Below are 25093 nucleotides of genomic sequence, written 5' to 3'. Positions count from 1 at the left end.
CCCTCTGTATTATAACCATAACCCTTTTTTATCAATCAGCTTTTGCTTATGAGTAACTCAGTCACACTGTCCTATAATTTGACTGCTTTGAAGCTTGGGAGAAATGGAGTATAGAGCATTAGAAGATACAGGGTATGGACAAGTTTATCAAGCTCAACTTAAAATCGTGACTAATTTGAGATCATTTTATCTTTGCCATTTTCCACAAGGCAAGTAAGAATAACAGTAACTTTCATCTCACGTTTGCAAGACTCAACTACAGCCCTAAATGCTTCTTTGTTTCTAGATGCTGTGTGTTCCTAGGCAGTGTTCTTAGCTGTTGTGTCCCTGTTTGCCTTAAAATTCTAACTCTGTGCTGTGTTTTCTGTCCTTGTGCAATCTTTACTGGGCAGAGTTTAACAGCTGCCCAACTGGTGGATATTGAGCTCTCCCCTGTCAGTGCTCTGAGAATGACCATAGCTGAGGTATATGGGGTGTGGGTTAAGGGGGGAGAGGTGGGTTTGCATGTTAATGGAGGGGGGGACCTGGTGTTGGGATGAAAGTCATATACAAGTGTAAGAGGCCACTAAATGCACAAGCTGTGGCTTTCTGTTTTCCCTTTAAATTAGGAAGTTCCTTTCCTGTTGATAGTGAAGAGATTGAGCTGCTCACTTTTCATTTTGTCTGAAACATCTTACTTACCCTCAATAGGGGTGCTGGAAAGAACCATAGAGCTAACTTTGTCTTTACTAAAGGGGAAACTGTAGCCTAGAAAGGAAAAAAGACTTGTCTAGAGCCATATTGAAAATTGACACATTACTGTTGTGATTGCAATTATGATGTCGTTTCTGCCACGCTAGTCTGTTTTCTGAGAAGAAATGTTCAACACTTAGGGAGTAATTAGTTTTTTCATAATGGAAAAAGATAAATGCTTAATGCTTTTTTTTTCCCCTGGCATTTTCTTAGTTATTGTGTTAAGACATTTACATTCTACATTTACTAAGTTTCACATATACCCTTGTAAGATGTACCGCAGGTATAATGCCACCAATCACCCTCCCTCTGCCCACCTCCCCCCTCCCTCCTTTCCCTCTCCCCATTCCCCATATGCTTAGGTTATAACTGGGTTATAGCTTTCATGTGAAAGCCATAAATTAGTTTCATAGTAGGGCTGAGTACATTGGATACTTTTTCTTCCATTCTTGAGATACTTTACTAAGAAGAATATGTTCCAGCTCCATCCATGTAAACATGAAAGAGGTAAAGTCTCCATCTTTCTGTAAGGCTGCATAATATTCCATGGTGTACATATACCACAGTTTATTAATCCATTCGTGGATCGATTGGGCTTTTTCCATGACTTAGCAGTTATGAATTGGGCTGCAGTAAACATTCTGGTACAAATATCTTTGTTATGATGTGATTTTTGGTCTTCTGGGTATATGCCTAGTAGAGGAATTATAGGATTGAATGGCAGATCTATTTTTAGATCTCTAAGTGTTCTCCAAACATCTTTCCAAAAGGAATGTATTAATTTGCATTCCCACCAGCAGTGTAGAAGTGTTCCCCTTTCTCCACATCCACACCAACATCTCTGGTCCTGGGATTTTGTGATCTGGGCTAATCTTACTGGAGTTAGATGATATCTCAAAGTAGTTTTGATTTGCATTTCTCTGATGATTAAAGATGATGAGCATTTTTTCATATGTCTGTAGGCCATGCGCCTGTCTTCTTCAGAGAAGTTTCTCTTCAAGTCCCTTGCACAGCCTGCGATGGGATCACTTGTTCTTTTCTTGCTTATATGTTTGAGTTCTCTGTGGATTCTGGTTATTAAACCTTTGTTGGAGACATAACCTGCAAATATCTTCTCCCATTCTGAGGGCTGTTTGCTTGCTTTACTTAGTGTGTTCTTGGCTGTGCAGAAGCTTTTTAGTTTGATCAGGTCCCAGTAGTGTATTTTTGAAGCTGCTTCAATTGCCTGGGGGGTCCTCCTCATAAAATGCTCACCCAGACCAATTTCTTCAAGGGTTTTCCCTGCACTCTCTTCTAGTATTTTTATAGTTTTGTGTCTTAAGCTTAAATCTTTAATCCAGTGAGAGTCTATCTTAGTTAATGGTGAAAGGTGTGGATCCAGTTTCAGTCTTCTACAGGTTGCCAGCCAGTTCACCCAGCACCATTTGTTAAATAGGGAATCTTTTCCCCACTGAATGTTGTTAACTGACTTGTCAAAGATCAAATACCGGTTAGTAGCCGGATTCATCTCTTGGTTCTCTATTCTGTTCCAGACATCTACTTCTCTGTTTTTGTGCCAGTACCATGCTGTTTTGATCACTATCGATTTATAGTATAGTCTGTGGTCTGGTAGCGTGATTCCTCCTGCTTTGTTTTTATTTCTGAGTAATGTCTTGGCTATTCGAGGTTTTTTTTTTATTCCATATAAAATGAAGTATTATTTTTTCAAGATCTTTAAAGTATGACAGTGGAGCTTTAATAGGGATTGCATTAAAATTGTATATTGCTTTGGGTAGTGTGGACATTTTAACAATGTTGTTTCTTCCCAGCCATGAGCATGGTATGTTTTTCCATTTGTTAACATTTTCAGGTATTTCTTTTCTTAGAGTTTCATAGTTCTCTTTATAGAGATCTTTCACGTCCTTTGTTAGATAATATTTCATCTTTTTGGCACTACTATGAATGTAATAGAGTCCTTAATTGTTTTTTCAGCTTGACTATTGTTGGTATGTATAAAGGCTACTGATTTATGAATGTTGATTTTGTAACCTGAGATGCTGCTGTATTCCTTGATCACTTCTAAGAGTTTTGTAGTAGAATCCCTGGTGTTTTCCAGATATACAATCATATCATCTGCGAAGAGTGAAAGTTTGATCTCTTCTGACCCTATATGGATACCCTTGATCGCCTTTTCTTCCCTAATTGCAGTGGCTAAAACTTCCATTACAATGTTAAAGAGCAGTGGAGACAATGGGCAGCCTTGTCTGGTTCCTGATCTGAGTGGAAATGATTTCAGTTTAACTCCATTCAATACGATATTGGCTGTGGGTTTGCTGTAGATGGCCTCTATCAGTTTAAGAAATGTCCTTTCTATAATGCTTAATGCTTTTATAAAAATCAGTCCAGATTATCAACCATTGAAAAAGTCTTTAGAGTAATGATTCTGAAAAATGTTCTCATCTACGAAATATTTTTATGTTTAATTTTGTTTATTGTAAGTTAAATATTCTTATAGCCCACAAAGAATAAAATCTCTAGTAATTATTTTTACTCATTGAGACTGGTACTGTTCTTTGTGAGAATGGAGCAAGCCATTGTACACTTGTTTTTATGGTTTCCTCATGTAGGTGGTAGCCCCAAGCCTGCCATGTAGTAAGCAACACCAGTCATTTCCCATTAACTCTGTCCTCCTGCCAGGTGAATCTAGGACATACAGGCTGAACTAAACATTTCTATCTTCAGTTGTATTTCTGAAGTTGCTGTTGTTCCTGTCCTGTTTCAACAAGCAGTGAGCTCTTGCTGTATGTGCCAATCACTAAGACAGATGCTGAGAATAACTACTACAACCAAACTACAGATGCCCACTAGATGAGCTCACTGACGTGCACAAATAAGTAAAATATAAGGCATGTGCTATATGTAATTGAGTACTCTTGGTGTCCAATGATTGATACAGTCAGTGCATCCTGATGTGCTATTTTTTTTACAATGTTATTGAGGCATATTTACATCATATAATTCACCCATTTCAAGTGTAGTCAATGATTTTTAGTAAATTTACAAATTGTTCAGACATCTTTATAAATAAGTTTTAAAACATTTTTTCATAACCCCAATAAGATTCCTTATGTGTATTCACTATTAATCCCCATTCCCACTCCCTGCCACAAGCAACCACGAATCTACTTTCTATAGATTAGCCTTTCCTGACATTTCACATAATCATACAATATGTAGTCTCTTATGTTTGGTGGCTTTTAGTTAGTATACTGTTTGTAAGTTTCATCCATGTTGTAGACATCAATAGTTTGTTCCTTTTCATTGCTGTTTAGTATTCCATTGTACATATACCCCGTTTTGTTTCTCTGTTCATCAGTTGATAGACATTTCCATTGTTTCCCACTTTTGGCTTTTACGAATAACTCTACTATGAATATTTCTGGGCAAGCCTTTATATGAATGTGTTTTCATTTCTCTTGGGTTGCTAGGTCATATAGTAAATTTATATTTACTTTTTAGGAAACTGCCAAGCTATTTGTCAAAGTAGCCATAGCATTTTACATTTCTACTAGCACCACATCCTCACCAACATTTGTTATTTTCTGGCTGTTTAGTTATAGCCATCCTGGTGCTATGAAATAGTATCTCTTGTGGTTTTGATTTGTATTACTGTTTTCCTAATGACTAATGACTAATGATAATGGTGAGCATCTTTTCACGAGCTTATTCATCATTCGTATATCTATTTTGGTAAAATATCTATTCAAATCTTTTGCTATTTTTTGATTGGGTTGTGTCTTCATGTTACGGATTAGATCTTGAAAATGAATTGAATCTACTCTGCAGAGACTGAGATAACAACATGGCAGGAAATGAAAATGACAATTGAAAACAATAAAATTAAAAGACCTTCCTCCCTCCAGACTTACCCAAAAAACTTACAATTTTTAGAGCATTTCGAATTTCAAAATTGTGAGATTGTGAATGTGTACAAACATGAGTGCTTGGAATGTAATAAAAGATACAGATGCTTTTTACTTGAAGAGAGGCTTTTTTTTTTTTTTTTTTTGAGACAGAGTCCCACTATGTTGCCCTGGGTAGAGTGCCATAGTGTCACAGCTCACAGCAAGCTCAAACTCTTGGGCTTAATAAATTCTCTTGCCTCAGCCTCCCAAGTAGCTGGGACTCAGGCACCTGCCACAATGCCCAGCTGTTTTTTAGTTGCAGTTGTTTACCTGACCCAGCTGGGTTTGAACCCGCCACTGTCAGTGTTGTGGCTGGTACTGTAACCACTGTGCTATGGGCACCAAGCCAAGAGAGGCTTGAAATAATTAACAGTATATTAGAAAACTTCATAGAGAGTAAGAGGGATCAGGCTGCATGCGATTGCTCATGGCTATAATCCGAGCACTTTGGGAGGCCAAAGCAAGAGAATTGCTTGAGGCCAGAAGTTCCAGACCAACTGGACAACATAGCAAGACCCATGTTTCTAAATTTTTTTTTTTTTTTAGAGACAGAGTTTCATTTTGTCACCCTTGGTAGAGTGCAGTGGTATCACAGCTCACAGCATCTTCCAGCTCTTGGGCTTAGGCGATTCTCTTGCCTCAGCCTCCTGAGTAGCTGGGACTACAGGCGCCTGTCACAACGCCCAGGCTATTTGTGGTTGCAGTTTGGCCATGGCCGGATTCGAACATGCCACTGTCGGTGTATGGGGCCAGTGCCCTACTCACTGAGCCACAGGCACCACCAACCTGTTAATACTTTTTTTTTTTTGACCAGAGATATCCATTTTATTAGCATCAGTATAAAATGTGGGAGCATCAGCTATAGCTTTTTGTTTAACAATTTGAAGTAATATCCAAGAAGTATTCTTTTTCTTTTTTTTTTTACACTGATTGCATTTGTTAAAGTCCCTCTTACAATCATGTCTTGCCCCCCAAAAGGTGTGGCACACACCCAGGCCCCCCTCCACCGCCCTCCTTCTCTCTCTCTGTTCTTCCGTTCCCCACCTCTCCCTCCCTCCTTCTCTCTCTGCTCTCCCCTTCCCCACCCCCACCATGTCTTTAATTGTCCTCATATCAAAATTGAGTACATAGGATTCATGCTTCTCCATTCTCATGATGCTTTACTAAGAATAATGTGTTTCACCTCCATCCAGGTTAATGCAAAGGACGTAAAGTCTCCATTTTTTTTAATGGTTGAATACTATTCCATGGTATACATATACCACAGCTTGTTAATCCATTCCTGGCTTGGTGGGCATTTAGGCTGTTTCCACATTTTGGCGATTGTAAATTGAGCCGCGATAAACAATCTAGTACAAGTGTCCTTATGATAAAAGGATTTTTTTCCTTCTGGGTAGATGCCCAGTAATGGGATTGCAGGATCACAAGGGAGGTCTAGCTTATGCTTTGAGGTTTCTCCATACTTCCTTCCAGAAAGGTTGTACTAGTTTGCAGTCCCACCAGCAGTGTAAAAGTGTTCCCTTCTCTCCACATCCACACCAGCATCTGCAGTTTTGAGATTTTGTGATGTGGGCCATTCTCACTGGGGTTAGATGGTATCTCAGGGTGGTTTTGATTTGCATTTCTCATAGGGATGGTGAACATTTTTTCATGTGTTTGTTAGCCATTCGTCTGTCATCTTTAGAGAAGGTTCGTTTCATGTCTCTTGCCCATTGATGTATGGCATTGTTGGCTTTTTTCATGTAGATTAATTTGAGTTTATAGATCCTAGTTATCAAGCTTTTGTCTGATTCAAAATGTGCAAATATCCTTTCCCATTGTGTAGGTTGTCTCTTTGCTTTGGTTGTTGTCTCCTTAGCTGTACAGAAGCTTTTCAGTTTAATGAAGTCCCATTTGTTTATTTTTGTTGTTGTTGCAATTGCCATGGCAGTCTTCTTCATGAAGTCTTTCCCCAGGCCAATATCTTTCAGTGTTTTTCCTCTGTTTTCTTTGAGGATTTTTATTGTTTCATGCCTTAAATTTAAGCCCTTTATCCATCTTGAATCAATTTTTGTGAGTGAGGAAAGGTGTGGGTCCACTTTCAGTCTTTTACATGTGGATATTCAGTTCTCCCAGCACCGTTTATTGAATAGGGAGTCTTTCCCCCCAGGTATGCTCATGTTTGGTTTATCAAAGATTAGGTGGTTGTAAGATGTTAGTTTCATTTCCTGGTTTTCTATTCGATTCCAAAAGTCTGTGTCTCGATTTTTTGTGCCAGTACCATGCTGTTTTAACACTATGGCTTTGTAGCACAGGCTAAAATCTGGTATGGTGATGCCCCAGCTTTATTTTTGATACTAAGAACTGCCTTAGCTATATGGGGTTTTTTCTAGTTTCATACAAAATGCAGAATCATTTTTTCCAAATCTTTAAAGTATGATGTTGGTATTTTAATAGGAATGGCATTGAATAGGTAGATTGCTTTGGGAAGTATAGACATTTTAACAATGTTGATCCTTCCCAGCCATGAGCATGGTATATTCTTCCATTTGTTAATATCCTCTGTTATTTCCTTTCTTAGGATTTCATAATTTTCTTTATAGAGGTCCTTCACCTCCTTCGTTAGGTATATTCCTAGGTATTTCATTTTCATTGAAGCCATGGTGAAAGGAATTGTGTCCTTAATTAGCCTCTCATATACAAAGGCCACTGATTTGTGGACGTTGATTTTATACCCTGAGACATTACTGTATTTTTTGATGACTTCCAGGGTCTTGTGGTTGAGTCTTTGGCATTCTCTAAGTTGAAGATCATGTTATCAGCAAAGAGGGAAAGTTTGACCTCCTCTGCTCCCATTTGAATTCCCTTTATTTCCTTGTCTTGCCTAATTGTATTGGCTAGAACTTCCAGCACTATGTTGAAAAGTAATGGTGACAGAGGACAACCTTGTCTGGTTCCAGTTCTAAGAGGAAAAGCTTTCAGTTTTACTCCATTCCATGAAATATTAGCTGTAGGGTTGTCATAGATAGCTTCAATCAGTTTCAGAAATGTGCCACCTATGCCTGTTAGAAAAGGAAGCTGGATTTTTATCGAATGCTTTTTCTGCATCTATTGAAAGGATCATATGGTCTTTATTTTTGCTTCTGTTAATATGGTGGATAATGTTTATGGACTTGCGTATGTTAAACCAGCCTTGCATCCCTGGGATGAAACCTACTTGATCATGATGTATGACTTTTTTGATGATAAGCTGTAATCTATTGGCTAGGATTTTGTTGAGAATTTTTGCTTCTATATTCATGAGTGAAATTGGTCTGAAGTTCTCCTTTTTAGTTGGGTCTTTTCCTGGTTTTGGTATCAGGGTTATGTTTGCTTCGTAGAACATGTTGGGGAAGATTCCTTCCTCCTCAATTTTTTTAGAATAATTTCTGCAGTACAGGAATGAATAAGCTCTTCCTTGAAGGTCTGATAGAATTCTGGTGTGAATCCATCTGTACCAGTGCATTTTTTTGTTGGAAGCTCATTTATTGTTTCTTTAATCTCGGTGCATAAAATTGGTCTGTTCAGAAGCTCTGTTTTTTCCTGGCTAAGTCTAGGAAGAGGGTGTGATTCCAAATATTGATCCATTTCCTTCACATTGTCAGATTTCTGGGCATAGGGTTTCTGGTAGTATTCAGAGATGATCTTTTGTATATCTGTGGCATCAGTTGTTATTTCCCCTCCCCTTTATCATTTCTGATTGAGGTTACTAGAGATTTTACTTTTCTATTTCTAGTTAGTCTGGCCAAAAGTTTATCTATTTTATTTGTTTTTTCAAAAAACCAACTCCTTGTTTCATTAATTTTCTGAATAATTCTTTTGTTTTCAATTTCATTGATCTCTGATTTAATTTTGGAGATTTCCTTTCTACTGGGCTTAGGCTTAGATTGTTCTTCTTTTTCCAGTTCCATAAGATGGCTTGTGAGATTGTTGATGCGCTCTCTTTCTGTTTTTCAAATGTAGGCATCTAAAGTGATAAATTTTCCTCTCAAAACTGCTTTTGCAGTATCCCACAGGTTTTGGTAGCTTGTGTCTTCATTGTTATGCTCAAGGAAGTTAGTGATTTCCTGTTTTATTTCTTCCTGCACCCAACTGTCATTCAACAGAATGTTGTTTAATTTCCATGCCTTTGTGTGGGGTTGAACGTTTTTGTTGGAGTTGAGTTCCACCTTTAGTGCCTTGTGGTCTGAAAGATACCAGGTAAAATTTCAATTCTGTTGAGGTTTGTTTTGTGTCCTAGGATGTGATCAATTTTGGAGAATGTTCCATGGGGTGATGAGACGAATGTATATTCTTTATCTTTGGGATGGAGTGTTCTATATGCATCTATCAAGCACAGTTGTTCTAGGGTCTCATTTAAGTCCCTTATATCTTTGTTTAATTTCTGTTTAGAGGATCTGTCCAGCTGTATAAGAGGAGTATTAAAGTCCCCTGTTATTATGGTATTATCGGATATCATATTGCTCCGACAGAGTAATGTCTGTTTCAAAAATCTGGGAGCATTTAAATTGGGTGCATAAATATTTAGAATTGAAACGTCTTCTTGTTGTATTTTTCTCTTGACAAATATAAAGTGACCATCTTTGTCTATTTTGACTTTAGTTGCTTTAAATCCACATGTATCTGAAAATAAGATTGCAACTCCTCTTTTCTTCTGAATTCTATTTACCTGAAAAATTCTCTTCCAACCCTCAACTCAGAGTTTTAATTTGTCTTTTGAAGCTGGGTGTGTTTCCTGCAGACAGCAAATGGATGGCTTGTGTTTTTTAATCCAGTCAACCAATCTATGCCTCTTCAGTGGGGAATTCAAGCCATTAACATTTATTAAGATAGGGCGGTGCCTGTGGCTCAGTCGGTAAGGCGCCGGCCCCATATACCGAGGGTGGCGGGTTCAAACCTGGCCCGGGCTGAACTGCAACCAAAAAATAGCCGGGCGTTGTGGCAGGCGCCTGTAGTCCCAGCTACTCGGGAGGCTGAGGCAAGAGAATCGCTGAAGCCCAGGAGTTGGAGGTTGCTGTGAGCTGTGTGATGCCACGGCACTCTACCCAGGGCCATAAAGTGAAACTCTGTCTCTACAAAAAAAAAACAAAAAACATTTATTGAGATAAAAGTATGGTAGTGTTCTATTCATCTTATTTTGTGAGAGTCCATTGCTTAGTTTTATCTTTTGCATCAGTGTGGAAGTTAGGTTCTATCCTTTAATTGCTGAGTTCTTACTTTGCTGTTGATCCATTGTGATGGTCAGTGTGTAGAACAGGTTGAAGTATTTCCTATAGAGCTGGTCTTGTTGTGGCAAATTTCCTCAATGTTTGTATATCAGTAAATGATTTGATTTCTCCATCAATTTTAAAGCTTAACTTAGAAGGATATAGAATTCTGGGCTGGAAATTGTTCTGTTTAAGTAGATTAAAGGTAGATGACCATTGTCTTCATGCTTGGAAAGTTTTATTACAGAAGTCTGCAGTCACCCTGATCGATTTGCCCCTGTAGGTCAACTGGTGCTTAATCCTGGCAGCTTGAAGAATCTTTTCTTTGGTTTTTATTTTGGGCAGGTTCATCACAATGTGTCTTGGAGAAGCTCAGTTAGAGTTGAGGCAACCTGGGGTCCAATATCCCTCTAAAAGGAATGTGTCAGACTCTTTGGTGATATTTAGGAAATTTGCATTTATAATATTCTCTAGTATGACTTCCATTCCCATGGGGCATTCTTCTTCCCCTTCTAGGATACCTATAACTCATCTGTTTGAACACTTCATAAAGTCCCATAATTCTGTCAGTGAACATTCTGCTTTCTCTCTTCTTTTCTGTCTCTTTAACAATCTGAGTTATCTCAAGAGCTTTGTCCTCTAACTCTGAGATTCTTTCTTCTGCATGGTACCATCTGTTGTTGATACTTTCTATTGTATCTTTAAGTTCCCTAATTAGCTGCTTCAGTTCCTTCAGCTCTGCTATATCCTTTCTATATTCTTCATATCATTCATCTCTTATTTGATTCTGTTTTTGGATTTCCTTTTGGTTATTTTCCACTTTATCATAAGTTTCCTTTATTGTTTCCTTCATTTCCTTCATTGTTTTCATCATCTGTATTCTGAATTCCCTTTTTGTCATTTCTAACATTTCTTTATAGGTGGAATCCTCTGCAGTAACTACCTCACGGTCCCTTGTTGGGGGTGGGTGCTCTGGACTGGTTTTTCATGTTGCCAGGATTTTTCTGCTGATTCTTTCTCCTGAGTGATTTCTTTTGTCTGTTTCCTTGCCCTAATTTTCCTTTCACTTTCTCTTGCTCTTTAAGTTGCCATGCCTCTGGACCAGGGTCTCAATGAGTCCTTTTGGTACAGGACCAGAAGGCTGAGAAGGTTGAAGAGCAAGAAGGGAAAAAATAAAGAAAAAAAAAGGAAAAAAGAAAAAGGGGAGGAGTGGGTAAAAGGGAATATTGACAAAAAGAAGAGGGGCACAGAAAGAGGGAGACAGAGCAATATAGATGTACAGTAGGGTACTTTGACCTAACCTTAAAACCCCCAACCTCTGTGGGTGTTGGGTTGGGTGGTTCCCTTGATCAGCAGTTCTTTGCTAGCCTGTTTGGACACAGTACCCCACTTCCACCAAGTAGAGAGGAAGGACAAAAATGCTATAAATCAAAATCCACATGTATCTGATCACTTTAGATACACTAAAACTATATCTGAACACTTTAGGTACACTAAAACACTGTTTTCTGAAACAGAAAACTTTACAGGATAAAATTGGGGGGAAAACCAAATAATAGGGGTAGAAACACTAGCAAAAATGAAGTTCTAATTGTTGAAAAAGACAACAATGAGAAATTATGTTTAAACTAGAAAAATGAAAGAAAAGAAAAATCTATAGGGAAAATGTTGAAATTGAAAAACAAAACAACAACAACCATAAAAAAACAAAACAAAAAACAAAGCAGTATATATCTCTTGCTGGGCAACAGGTGATCTTCTGGGGTATGAGATGTTAATCACAATGCTGATACACCTGTACTGAGATGGAGACTGGAGGCCTCTGCTGATTTCTCAAACCCCACAGGGTGGAGAGCCTAAATCTCTCCTCAGCCTGTGTAAAAGGCACTTTAAACTGCTAAACTTGGCTAAGGAGAAGCTTTCCCAGGAAAGTGCTTGTTGCTGGGATCATTCCTGAAGTGGCTATCCACTTAACCAGTGTGCCAAAACCAGTCTCACTTATACCCCTGAGAGCTAAGGCTGCAAGTCATCTCAGTCCCCGCCTTTAGACTGCTCAGTCACTAGATTACTAGCTCCCGCCCTATCCTTGCTCTGTGACCCTGAGGGCAGAACTTGCCAGGGCACTTCTCCCACAATGGCTCCATGTGGCCCACAGCTGAACACTATTAGCTCTGTCTGCCTCAACGGCTCAGTCTGGGGCCCTGGACAATGCTCAAAGTCCTCCACACTCTTGCCCAAGTTCTCCCAAGGTAGTTCAACTGAGTGCCAAGTCCAAAAAAACCAAAGCAGCTCACAGGTAAGGCCTTTCCAGTTTGCAGTCTCACTGCTGCTGTATTTACAGCTGCTGGCAGGATTAGACCCATCAAACACACACAACCACTTGCCAGTTCTCCACTGCTTTTGTCCTCCTACTGGGGTCCAAAAGTCTCTCGCTGACTCCCTATGTCCTGAAAGGGATGTTTATGGGCAGATTCCACCAGCCAGAGATGCCTGGAGTCTTGTCTCCCCAAGACTCACTGTGCCCAATTGCAAGGAAGCTGTTACTCAGCTGCCATCTTGCTCCTCCTCCCCTGTTTCTAATTTTTAAAACTTAGCTGGCATGGTGGTACATGCCTGTAGTCCTAGCTGCCAGAGAAGCTGAAGTAAGATCATTTGAGCCCAAATCTTTGAAGTTATAGTGAGCTACTATTGTGTCATTGTATTTCAACCTGAGCAACAGAGTGAAACCTGTCTCAAAAAATAAAGAATAAGTTGGATCAAATTTTTAGCCCAGTATATATCTTACCTACCAATAAACTAAAACATATAAATAGTAAAAGTTCTTTGAATGAGAGTTAATAAGATTGTTTCTGGCATATGACTTTGGCATAACAACCCCAAAATTATTTTTTTTGAAGTGGATTAGAATACTAGTATTTTACTATGTTAGTAATTTTCATTCATGATACATGACCATCTGTTTTTCTGTCCTTCAAATGGCTACACAGTAGAACCTCCGTAGTTGACCACCTCCCTACATTGGCCACCTCCTTAAGTCAACCTAATTTTCATATACCAGACATGCAGCACATGTAGGTAATAGGTCTAATTCCTTATGTTGACCAGTTTGTTACAGTCCCTTTAGTGCTCAATTTACAGAGGTTCTACTATATTTTGATTATGGACTTGAAAAATGATGAAATCAGCTTTTCTCTCCTGGCTCACTTTGCTCAGGTATGTATCTGAGCCTTCTGTACCCTTGTATTAACCTTAAAATTAACTGAAATCATATCTTGAGAGGGGAGCTAAGGACAAAATAGTTAAGGTGATTTAAAATAATATATCAAGAATACTGGAATGTTAATTTCCTTAGTTTAGTTCTTTAAAGTTATTTAATAATTTTATATATTTTTAAAAGACTTTATTATTTTGTTCTAAAAGGACTGGGAATTGTTAACATTGCTAGGCTTTGAAACATTGGTAACTCATTTGAAACAGTGGCTTTTGTTCTAAAAATGAAATTAAATCCATAGATATCTTACCTGTAATTAAAAGCCTAATCTGAATTTCACTCAAAGGATTCTGTTTTTCCCACAAATGACAATCTTCTTCTTCATCAGTTAGAAACTGATTCTAATATAGTACACTTATTCTCTTGTCTCTGAAGGTACCATTCTAATAATCTGGGACCCTGGCCCTCACTTTGAAATGAGGGCATTAGATTATGTTTGTTTAACCAACAATTACTGAAGGCATTCTATGTACTATTAGGCAAGGTGCATGATGCCAGGAATGCAAAGATTAAGATGCTGCTCAGGTCCTCGCATTGCCCTAAAAACAAACAGGAAACCAAGCAGCAGTCACAGCATGATGTGATATTTGCCTGACAGTGGCAACTCAGTAAATGTCTAACAAACAAATAGATATAATGGATACATGTGAAAAATAAAAGGGCCCTTGACTCAGTCTGGAAAAGTCAGGGATGATTTCACAAAGAAGGTAGCACTTGAATTGAGATTTCTTGCCTAGAAGTTTATTTTTGAACAACAGCAAAAAGATAGGAAAGTTATTCCAACCACAGGAAAGAGTATTAAAAAAAAAAGATTTGTGTTTAGATTGAAATTTATTTCCCAAGAAAAGACCTATGGCCTTCTAAAATTGTCTACTAAAACTTGTATGATTTCTTTTTTTTTTTTTAATTGTTGGGGATTCATTGAGGGTACAAAGAACCAGGTTACATTGATTGCATTTGTTAGGTAAAGTCCCTCTTATAATTGTGTCCCTCCCCCAAAAGGTGTGTCATACACTGTGACACCCCCCCCACCTGCCTCCCTACTTCCCTCTCTCTGGTCTCCCCAACTTGTGTGATTTCTAAAATTCATATGTTTCCAAAGATCTCAAGAATCACATTTACTTTACCCTACTTACCTTATACAATACCCAAACTGAAACAGACCAAGGAAAAGCTACTTATCCTATACTTAAAAGTTTGACAGAGGCTGGGAGTGGTGGTTCACTCCTGTAATCCCAGCACTTTGGGATGCCAATATGGGAGGATTGCTTGAGACCAGGAGTTCAAGGCCAGCCTGGGCAACATAGCGAACCCCTATCTCTACAAAAAAAATAAGAAAAATGAGCCAGGCATGGTGGTATGTGCCTGTACTCCCAACTACTCATGAGTCTTAGGCGGGAGGATGGCTTGAACCCAGGAGCTTGAAGCTGTAGTGAGCTATGATTGCTTCATTGTACTCCAGTCTGGGTGACAGAGCAAGACCACGTCTCTAACCAAAAAAAAAAAAAAAGTTGATAAGAAACTTCTTTTTAGCATTCTTCTTCATGTTCTAATTGATATGAATTATTGTTGTACTATTATTCTTAATTGTTGTGTTCTTATATATACCTCTTTAAACATAATCAAATTGAATAAGTGAATTTTTTTTTTGCAGTTTTTGGCCAGGTCTGAACCTGCCACCTCAGGCATATGGGGCCAGCACCCTGCTCCGTTGAGCCATGGGCGCAGCCCAAATAAGTGAACTTCCTTAGAGCAAAGCTATGGTGGCATTTGATACTTAATTTTTAAATTCTTATATTCTGCTTTAAGAAAATAACAATGTTCTCTCAATGAATCCCCAACAATAAAAAAAAAAAGAAAAAGAAAATAACAATGTTCTTTAAAGTGTATGCTTAATAGCTTTTATACTAAGAGGCTGAGGTAGGGGATAGCTTGACTCAAGAGTTTCAGATTAACCTCAGGGAGATCCTGTCTCTACAAGAAATAGAAAAATTAGCCAGATGTGGTGGCATACACCTTTAGTCCCAGCCACTTGAGAGTCTGAGGCAGGAGGATTGCTTGAGCCCAGGACTTGAGGATGCAGTAAGCTATCATGATGCCACTGCCCTCTAGGCAGGGCATGAAAGTGAGACACTGTCTCAAAAAAAAAAAAAAATAAAAAGTTTATATGTGCATATGTTATTATTCTTTTATATGTTCCAAATACATTTTTTTATTTCAGATTAATATGAAGGTATGAAAGATTAGGTTATAGTGTTTGCATTTATTAAGTAAGGTCCCTGTTGTAATTGTGCTCCTCTCCCAGGAGGTGTGCCATATACCCTTATATTGTGCCCATTAGGTGAGAGCACACCAACACCTTTCCCTCCTCCTCTCTCCCCCAAATACATTTTTAAAGATAAGGAAAAATGCTCAAAGAATGAACTAAATATTAAAGTAGTCAGCATTTTAAAAATAAGTAGTCACTAACAATTCCTTTGCTAGAATCAACTGCTGCTGATACCATCTTAAAAGATAATTATCTACGCTAGATGTTGATTTATGTTGATCGTAAATAGTAAAAGTTTCATTAAAACATTCTTTATGTATTGTTTAACAGCCTGGGCTGTATTTGCCTTCTATGAAATTCTCTGTTGTCAAGACTTGTGTTATAGGAGCATCACATGTCTTTCATGGCTTGATTTCAGAATTCAGGAAAAGAATAAATTAATTTGAATTTTAGTTAAGTGTCATTCTCTATCTAGAGGATCTCAAAGCCACATCTTCTAATTAGTGGCTTTTATTTGTCTTGATCATGGGGTCCTCCTGTCTAAGTAATAGTAAACCCATAGAGGATGGGGGAATGTCCCTATCGTAACTTACCCAGCTCTTAACACAGTGAATAATCAATAAACAGTTTACAGATTCAGCATGACAAGTTGAATTAGCACACATTTAAAACTGATTACTTGTTCCTAAAATGCTGCTCAGAATAAAAATTAAATTTCTTAACCAGTTTCCTCCTTTCTTATCTGTCTATTCCCTACAAATTCTTTTTTTTTCTTTTAATCTGTCTTAATCTTTTAATATATTTTCAGTTTTGTTTTTGGTTTATTCTTTAGTCTATCAAGAATCTAGTAATCTGAAACTTAGTAAATGGGAAATGTAAATGTCTTAGCACAATAACTAAGGCACAATTAACCAGTATGATGAAAATGTGTCAAACGGTCTCTGAAACTAGTGTATGGTGCCCCATGATCACGTTAATGTACACAGCTATGATTTAATTAAAAAAAAAAAAAAAGAATCTAGTAATCATTTGGATTTTTTGTGAATAGTAATGGTAATATTTTTTGTTTCAAATAATTTTCAAGAGGATCTTTAACATTAACAATTACCATTATTGGATACTTAATATATGTAGATACTGTACCAGAATGTTTAAAATATAATAGGCGACATTTGCACCAATTTTCAGACTTAGCTAAGACTCTTAGTAATTAATGTACCCAAGATCATAAAGCTAATAAATGGCCTAAAATGGATTCAAAACTAAATCTGTCTGACTCAAAAGCCTACTCCTGGGCTTTTCAGAGTATATCTCTCTACCTTTACACATCAGATTCCTCTAGCTATTGTACATTTCATTTACATCTGCATTCAGACTTTAACACTTTAATGGCCCTGGCTTCTGAGAAGAGATATAAATTTGAATGCCCCGATTCAATTGTAGAACAAAATGTAGGGTGGCCATAAAGGTCATGTTAAATTGCACATGAACTTTATGGCCACCCTGTATAATAATAAAGTAGATTTCCAGATTGGTAATAGCCCAAAGAATAAATTAAATTAGAAGTTGGTTAGATTAGAATTTTGATTATTTTGCTCTGTTTTAGTTGACTTGTCATTGTTATAATCTAGCTTTAGCTGAAATGTTTGCATACAGCAAAAATTTGTCAACCTTGCCTCATCACAATCCCCCAACAAAATACTTAATTTTTAAATCGAGTTTAGCAAATTCTACTTACATTGGTTTTAAGCTATGCTCAAAATTCTAAAATGCTTTTCACTTTTGCTTTTTATATTAAAAATCCTCTTTACATAATTGACATTTAAGAAATTTTAGTTCCTAATTATTTTAATAAAGTTTGTTTTTCATAGGTTCTTGAAAATTTAGGAAGAATTAAATTAGGTTCACGCTTAATAGCTCTGATTCTGGAACCAGACTTGCTTAGTCGAGGTTTAACACTTACTATCTGGGAAACACTGGAAAATTACTTAACCTCTCTGAGCCTTGGTTTCCTTTTCCATAAAAATGATATGTGACTCACATCATAAGGTTATTATTAAAGTTATATGAAGCACCTTGCATAGTACTTTACACAATTGGGGTTAAATATTACTACTATTTACTTAGATTTTATTATTTACTTAGATGAATTTCTTAGAATCATCTATGCTTATGCCCACTCGGAGAATTTGTTCTTTGTGAAACAGAATCCTGGCATTTTAGAGCTAGAAGAAATCCTTAGTGATCATTTGTTCTAGCACCCTTACTGTTCATGTGAGCCCAGACAAAGGGCAGAAACTAGTATGAAGTTTGGTAACAAGTTGGTGATGAACCTCTAACTAAATGAAACCCAGCATTTTGGGATTGGGGTAAAGGGGGAGAGTGTGTTGGTGTTAATATATTGTTTTGTTCTTTTTACCTCTGTTCAATGATTCTTTAAGCACGTTGAAACTATTGTTTCTGTTTTTTTCTATGCAACGATTTTAGCATCATGTAGGTTAGCATGAATACTTTTTCCTTCTTTGTTACCTTAGCTTCCTTTGCACCCAAAGATCAGTCCACGATATTAGAGATGAAGCTTTCATGTTCATCAATGTAAGACAAGAAACCTGTGTTCATTTATGGTTTCATACTGTCGTAGTCTTCTGCTGACTTTCTGTGACATGAGACATTGCTTCCCACAAGAGTGGAGCATGCCCTGTGTTTTGAGTGCTGATTAAGTAAAGGCCCTGTGATCCAACTACAAAGTGATGGTGGTTGCAATAAGAATAGCAATACTTTTCTCTCTGTTCTTGCCTGTGTTGTAGAGTCGACAATTAGAATCAGAAACTGGGACCACAGAGGAGCACAGTCTCAATAAGGAAGCTCGGAAATGGGCCACACGTGTGGCACGTGAGCACAAAAATATTGTTCACCAACAACAGGTAAGTGTAATAGAGAGTCCTAGACTAACTACATTTAGCTTAGCAACTTAAGGAGTTGAGCTATATTCATGTGAAATGTTTTTTCTGTACTTTCTCAACACTCAGCAGTATGTTCTCAGTTATCTGCTTACCTTGGAAATGCTTTAAGCCTTCTAGCAGCAATGTATTAATTCACTTGTTTGCCATAGAATTGCCTAAAAAGATTAGTGATGGTGTATTCCAATCTTTTGGGCAGTGGAACAGACATACATATGTTAAATTAATGTAGGTTTTTCATCCTCCAAGACAAATTTTTTAAAGACACAACTGTAGATTTCATGAAAATAAAAATGTCTCTTCGAGACTAAGCACAAAGAAATTATGATAAGTTTAGTACATTTTTCTCAATTTGTTTATTTATACCTATATCCTTATCTTTCCTTGCTTTACATCAATTTCTTAGAATCATCTATGCTTATGCCCACTTATTTTTCAGCCTATTACATTTTAGCTTTCTCTGCCACTAAACTTACCAAAATCATCACAGATATCTATGTTGCTAGCTTTGATTTATTTTGATTTGAAGATACTTGATTTCTTGTTTGTCTTAACCTTTCACAGTTTCATCGCTATTAACACTCCCTTAAGAGAATGTCTTAAAAGATTCTCTTCATCAGTCACCCATGACTCAGCATTGTCCTGGCCATTCTTAGATTCTTTCATAGGATCCTAGTTCTCCATCCTACAATTAAATATTTAAATTCCTTAGATTTCTATACTATGCTATCTTCTTTTCTTATTTTTCACCCACACTTTAGGCAGTCTCAGCCACTTCTATGGTTTTACTTACTACCAAATCATAAATTAATATCCCCAGCCTTGGGCTTTGTTATTATGTGTCCATGTAGCTGCTGACTTGCTTTGATGTCTTCTTTTTACTATCTCACAGACATCTCAAATTCAGTGTTTTACTTACCTAATGTTGCATAACAGACCACCTCAAACTTAATGCCATATAACAAGAGCATTTTTTTTATTACCTCTCACTACTTTGAATATTAGGTGGTCTCAGCTTGGTACTTTTCTCTTGGGGTATTCTGCCTGCTTGTAGTCAGATAGTAGCTGGTCCTAGTGTCATCTCATAGGCTTCCCTGCTGAAATATCTGATGCTTAAAACTGGAAATACTTGAACAATTGGGAGGTGGAGTAAGTGGGGCTTATTCTTCACCTCTCTCTCTCTCTATGGCCTTTCCAACATGGCAACTTCAGATTAGCTATCCTTCCTAAACAGTAGGCTAGGACCCCAAAAGTGTGAGTCCCAAGAGTTAGACAAGTAGAAGATGTATCAGTCTTCTGACTTAGTCTCAGAAATAAAATGATGTTACTTGTGTCATATTTTTACTAAGTGAGGCAGTCATAAAATCATAACTTCTTGGTGGAGTTCTGAAATAGCAAAGTTCTGAAAAAACACCTAGAATGGGAAATACTATAGTAGTTATTTTTTTTTTCGAATTACAGTCTGCCACAGTCTACTTTTTGGGCATAATTGTTCTCATCCCTTTCGCATGCAAAATACAGTTACCTCTCTCTACACCCCAAGTCCCCCAAAGCCTGATGTCAGGCTCCAGCTCATCATTTAAATCAGATTCAAGTACAAAGAAGCCTTCTTGGGTACAGTTCCTCGAATACATTTATCTCAGTCAAAAAGTTATGAATAACTTATCTGTCCACCCACATACAATAAATAGTGGTGAAATTAATGATTGCAGCTTTATGCCTCAAAATACAAAGCAAATAAAAAGAGTTTTTTTCCACTAGAATTCTTGGCTATATTTGAAAGTAAACATTCAGATTAAAAATATATCTGCTTTCCCACTCTGTTGTCAAGCATACTATGTCTCTCTGCTAAGAAGTAGAGACAGATAAATTTAAACAACTTCTCCAATTTTTTTATAGTATGATATATGATAGGTTTTAATCCAGTAAGGTATATTTTAAGCAATAGAATGAAAAAATTTTATAACACTAAAACAATTTTTCTTCTGGCCATGATGAATTAACAGTCACACTTGCCCTTCTGTACAAACAACTATAAAATTGGTGGTCTAAGATTATGAAACAAATGTTTTCAGACAGACAGCAGACAATAACATGAGTGTGATGCTTGAGAGAAAGGAAATGAATAAAGTTAGCCCTATGACCTCCCAGGTTTTCTGCCTGGGGCTCTTTCCCTAGTGCGGTACGGGGAGGGAGATAATAGAATTCAGAGAGCCTGAAGGGGCAAGAATTTCCAGGGCAGAATACCAGACAGCAGAGAAAGTTTCAAAATTCTACATAAGTTTCCCCTTCAATGTGTTACTGGATACTAAACCATGTCTGTATAGGCTGAAACTCCGTAAGACTGGGCAAAGAATGGCAATAAAGGCATAAGCTAGGTAATTACCAAAGTTTACATAGAGTTAGGACACATTCAAGGTTCTGGCCAGCCAAAGTTGAAACTGAGGTTGACTCTTAAAGAACATGTTTAGGTGTTGGGCGACTAGTGAACCCCAATCTGGGACAGTGGTCAGCAAGGGAGATGGTGCTTGGAAAATCACAAGACTTTACACCCATACTATAGCATAAAGTCTGGAAGCCTATAAGGGCATACACTGTTTCATGTGCCTGGTGGCAGCATGAGAACAATGTAGCAACCTGTCCTGTTTCCTGGAATCTTTTTATTGGATACATAACAGAGTATATGTGCAAGAATGCACAGCATTCAGTAGTCAGCAGTCAAGTTAAGAATGAAGGAGGGGAGATTACAGCCCCTAGGAAGGTTGAGTAAAGGGTAAGCAAGGACCTAGGGTAATGGAACATTTGAAGTGGCCAGATAATGGTGCAACTGGAAGAGAAAGGGGAGAGAGCAAGTCTTACCTCCGCAGACAGACATGTCAGCTTCTCTAGTCTAAGCTCCTAGTTGATGGCCTCAGCTTGCCTACACTGCTGATCTCCCCATGCAGGGGTAGTCACGTAAACATTCCCCTGACTTGAGTACTTTCAGACTCCTTTTTTCTCAATTAGGAAGTACAGGGGTGGCCTAACTGTGGGCTTTACCCTGGCTCTTGAAGGGCCTGTGGGGTCTCAGCCTGTCTATTCCCACATTTAGGGATATCAACCCCCCACACAGTCAAAAGTCCACATAAAACCTCTTGACTCCTACTGTTACTCGAATGTGTTATCAGTAAGGCTTCCAGTTAGCACATATCTTGTATATTACATGTGTTATATACTGTATTCTTACACCAAAGTAAGCTACAGAAAAAAAGTTAATAAGATTAATAAAGAGAATATATATTTATATTTAAATATAAGTAGAAGTAGATCATCATAAAGGTCTTCATCCTTGTCATCTTCATATCAATTAGACAGAGGGAAGAAAAGAAGAGGAAAGGGTTGGTCTTGCTGTCTCAGGAGTAACAGAGACACAAGAGGTGGAGAAGGTGGAAGGGGAAAGGCAGGCACACTTAGTGTAACTTTATTGAAAAAATTGTACATTGGGCGGCGCCTGTGGCTCAAGGAGTAGGGCGCCGGTCCCATATGCCAGAGGTGGCAGGTTCAAACCTAGCCCTGGCCAAAAACCCAAAAAAAAAAGAAAAAATTGTACATCAGTGAGCCTACACAATACAAAACTATGTTGTGCAAGGGTTGACTGAACTTGAGGAGCACCTGGGACATTCTGGAGCCCACGTACGTGTCATCCATTAGCAGTGGAGCTCAATTAGCCCTATAATAGGCTTGTTTAGAACTAACCTATAGAACTTTAATACAGGTTTCTAAAAGCTCAAGCTAATCCATAAGTAATTTTTCTGCCAGAAAAAAAATGCCATTTTTGGGTGGTGCCTGTGGCTCAAAGGAATAGGGCACCAGCCTCATAGTCTTAAAAAAAAAAAAAAGGCAACAGGAAAATATAAAGCATGACCAAAAGTGAAGTCAGTTAAAACAGACTCATTATGCCAGTGATGACGGAATTAGCACCTAAGGACTTTACAGTAGTGAAGAAGCTCCAAGATTAAGAAAAAAAAAAAACTAATATATTGAAAGAAAAAATATACAAAAGAACTAAGTGGGACTTTCATAGCTGAAAATATATTTGAAATGAAAAATTCAATAGATTAGACATTGCAAAAGAAAAGAAAGTGAGCTTGAAAGTTTAGCAGCAGAAATTTTCCAACTGAAACATGAAAGAAAAATAAAAGACTGATTAAAAATGAACAGAGCTGGGCTCGATGGCTTGTGCCTATAATCCCAGCTACTTAGGAGGTAAAGCAGGAGGATTGTTTGAGGACAGGAGTTCAAGACCAGCCTGGACAAAATAGTAAGACCCCATGTCTAAAATTCTAAAAAATAAATGAACACTGGGAGGCCAAGGCAGGTGGGTTGCCTGAGCTCAGGAGTTTAAGACCAGCGTGACCAAGAGCGAGACCCCATCTCTAAAAATAGCCAGGCGTTGTGGCAGGCACCTGTAGTCCCAGCTACTTGGGAGGCTGAGGGAACAGAATCACTTGAGCCGAAGAGTTTGAGGTTGCTGTGAGCTATGACGCCACACACACTTTGAGACAAAGTGAGACTGTGTCTCAAAGAAAAAAAAGAGAAAGAATAAAGAGACAGAAAAATATTTGAAAAAAAAGTATAGGCTCGATGCCTATGGCTCAAGCAGCTAAGGTGCCAGCCACATACACCTGAGCTGGCAGGTTTGAATCCAGCCCGGGCCCACCAAACAACAATGACGGCTGCAACCAAAAAATTAGCCGGGCATTGTGGCGGGTGCCTGTAGTCCCAACTACTTGGGAGGCGGAGGCAGGAGACTCGATTGAGCCCAGGAGTTGGAGGTTGTTGTGAGCTGTGATGCCATGGCACTCTACCCAGGGTGACAGCTTGAGGCTCTGTCTCAAAAAAGAAAAAAAGTATAGCTGAAAACCATTCAAATATGATAAAAACTATTAACTAAGAGCCAAGGAGCTCAACAAACCCCAGGTAAGTAAAACACAAAGAAAATCATACCAAAGCACAACATAATCAATTTCTTAAAAGGCATTGATACTCAATGGTGAAAGACTAAAACATTTCCTCTAATATCAGGAAGAAGATGAGGATGCCTGCTTTCTTGACTTCTATTCAGCATAGTTCTGGAAGTCCTAACAGTTAGACAAAAAAAAGCTATAAAAGGCACCTAAATTGGAAAGGAAGAAGTAAAACTATCTCTGCTCATAAATGACATGGTCTTATACATAGAAAACCCTGAAGATTCCACCCAAAAGCGAACAAAACTATTGAAGCTAATGAACGAATTCAGTAAAATGACGGCATACAAGATGAATACACAAAAATCAGTTGCATTTCTGTATTCTAACAATGAATGATCCAAAATGGAAATTAAGAAAACAGTCACATTAATAATAGCACCATACAGGTGGGGCTAAAAAAATAAAATAAAATAAAAAATAAGCACCCAGAAAGAAAATGCTTAGAAATAAATTTAACCAAGGAGGCAAAATACTTATACACTAAAAACAACAAAATATTCATCAAAGAAATTAAAGAAGACACAAGTAAATGGAAAGACATCATGTGGGCTCGATGCCTGTAGCTCAGCGGCTAGGGTGCAGTCACATACACCGGAGCTGGCAGGTTTGAACCCAGCCTGAGCCTGCCAAACGACAATAACCACTACAACCAAAAAATAGCCGGGCGTTGTGGCAGGCACCTGTAGTCCCAGCTAAACTTGGGAGGCTGAGGCAAGAAAATCGCTTAAGTTCAAGAGTTTGAGGTTACTATGAGCTATGACGCCAAGGCACTCTACTGAGGGCAACGTGGTGAGACTCTGTCTCAAAAAAAATACTACTTATCTCTAAATTGATCCATATAGTCAATGCAATCCAGGCCATACACCTAATAGAGTTTTATAGAAATTGATTAAGAACTCAGTGAATCCCCAACAACAAAAAAAAAGAATTAATTAAAAAAAATTTTTTTGAGATAAAGTCTCACTCTGTTGCCCAAGCTAAACTCAAAAATCAAACTCAAGCTCAACAGATCCTTTTGCCTCAGCCTCCCAAGTAGCTGGGACTACAGGCACCCACCACAATGCCCAGCTAGTTTTTTCTATTTTTTAGTAGAAACAGGGTCTCACTCTTGCTCAGGCTGGTCTTAAACTCCTACACGCAAGCAATTCATCCACTTCGGAATTAATTTTTGAGAAAGGTATATCCAATTTTTGTAAATGCTAAATACAAGAGGCTGAGCACAGTGGTTCATGCCTGTAATTCCAGCACTTCAGGAGCCTGAGACAGGAGGATTGCTTGAAGCTAGAAGTTACAGACAGCCTGGGAAACATAGCTAGATCCCATCTCTACAAAATATAAAGAATATATAGCCAGGCCTGGTGGCTTATGCCTGTAGTCCCAACAACTCAGATGGCTGAGGCAAGATTGCTTGAGCCCAGGAGTTCAAGGCTATACTCCAACCTAAGTAACAGGGCAAGACCATGTCTCTTAGAAAAAAAGAAAATTATCACTGTAATCAGCTGCATTTACAGAGTAAAGATGAAAAATTATATGATTACCTGTATTTTCACAGTTGCCAAAAGGACATTTAGTAAAAATTCAGTATCTCTTAATGATTCTAAAATAAAATATCTAGGCAGCGCCTGTAGCTCAGTTGGTAGGGCACTGGACACATATATTCAGGCTGGCAGGTTCGAGCCCGGC

General features: G+C 38.1%; 1 protein-coding gene across 2 annotated transcripts in view; it reads left to right on the top strand.

Moving 5' to 3' along the window:
• FCHSD2 (FCH and double SH3 domains 2) overlaps positions 1 to 25093 on the top strand; it is a 312393-nt gene that overhangs the window by 244195 nt on the left and 43105 nt on the right. For both annotated transcript variants that reach the window (XM_053561344.1, XM_053561345.1), the window contains exon 11: positions 18249 to 18365. In XM_053561344.1, coding sequence (XP_053417319.1) covers positions 18249 to 18365 — 117 coding nt within the window. The remainder of the gene's footprint in view (positions 1 to 18248; positions 18366 to 25093) is intronic.

Source organism: Nycticebus coucang, chromosome 14 (assembly GCF_027406575.1).
Source record: "Nycticebus coucang isolate mNycCou1 chromosome 14, mNycCou1.pri, whole genome shotgun sequence".
NCBI classification, from domain to species: domain Eukaryota; kingdom Metazoa; phylum Chordata; class Mammalia; order Primates; family Lorisidae; genus Nycticebus; species Nycticebus coucang.
The sequence above is the reverse complement of the archived record's forward strand: the minus strand, read 5'-3'. Positions and strand labels throughout refer to the sequence as shown.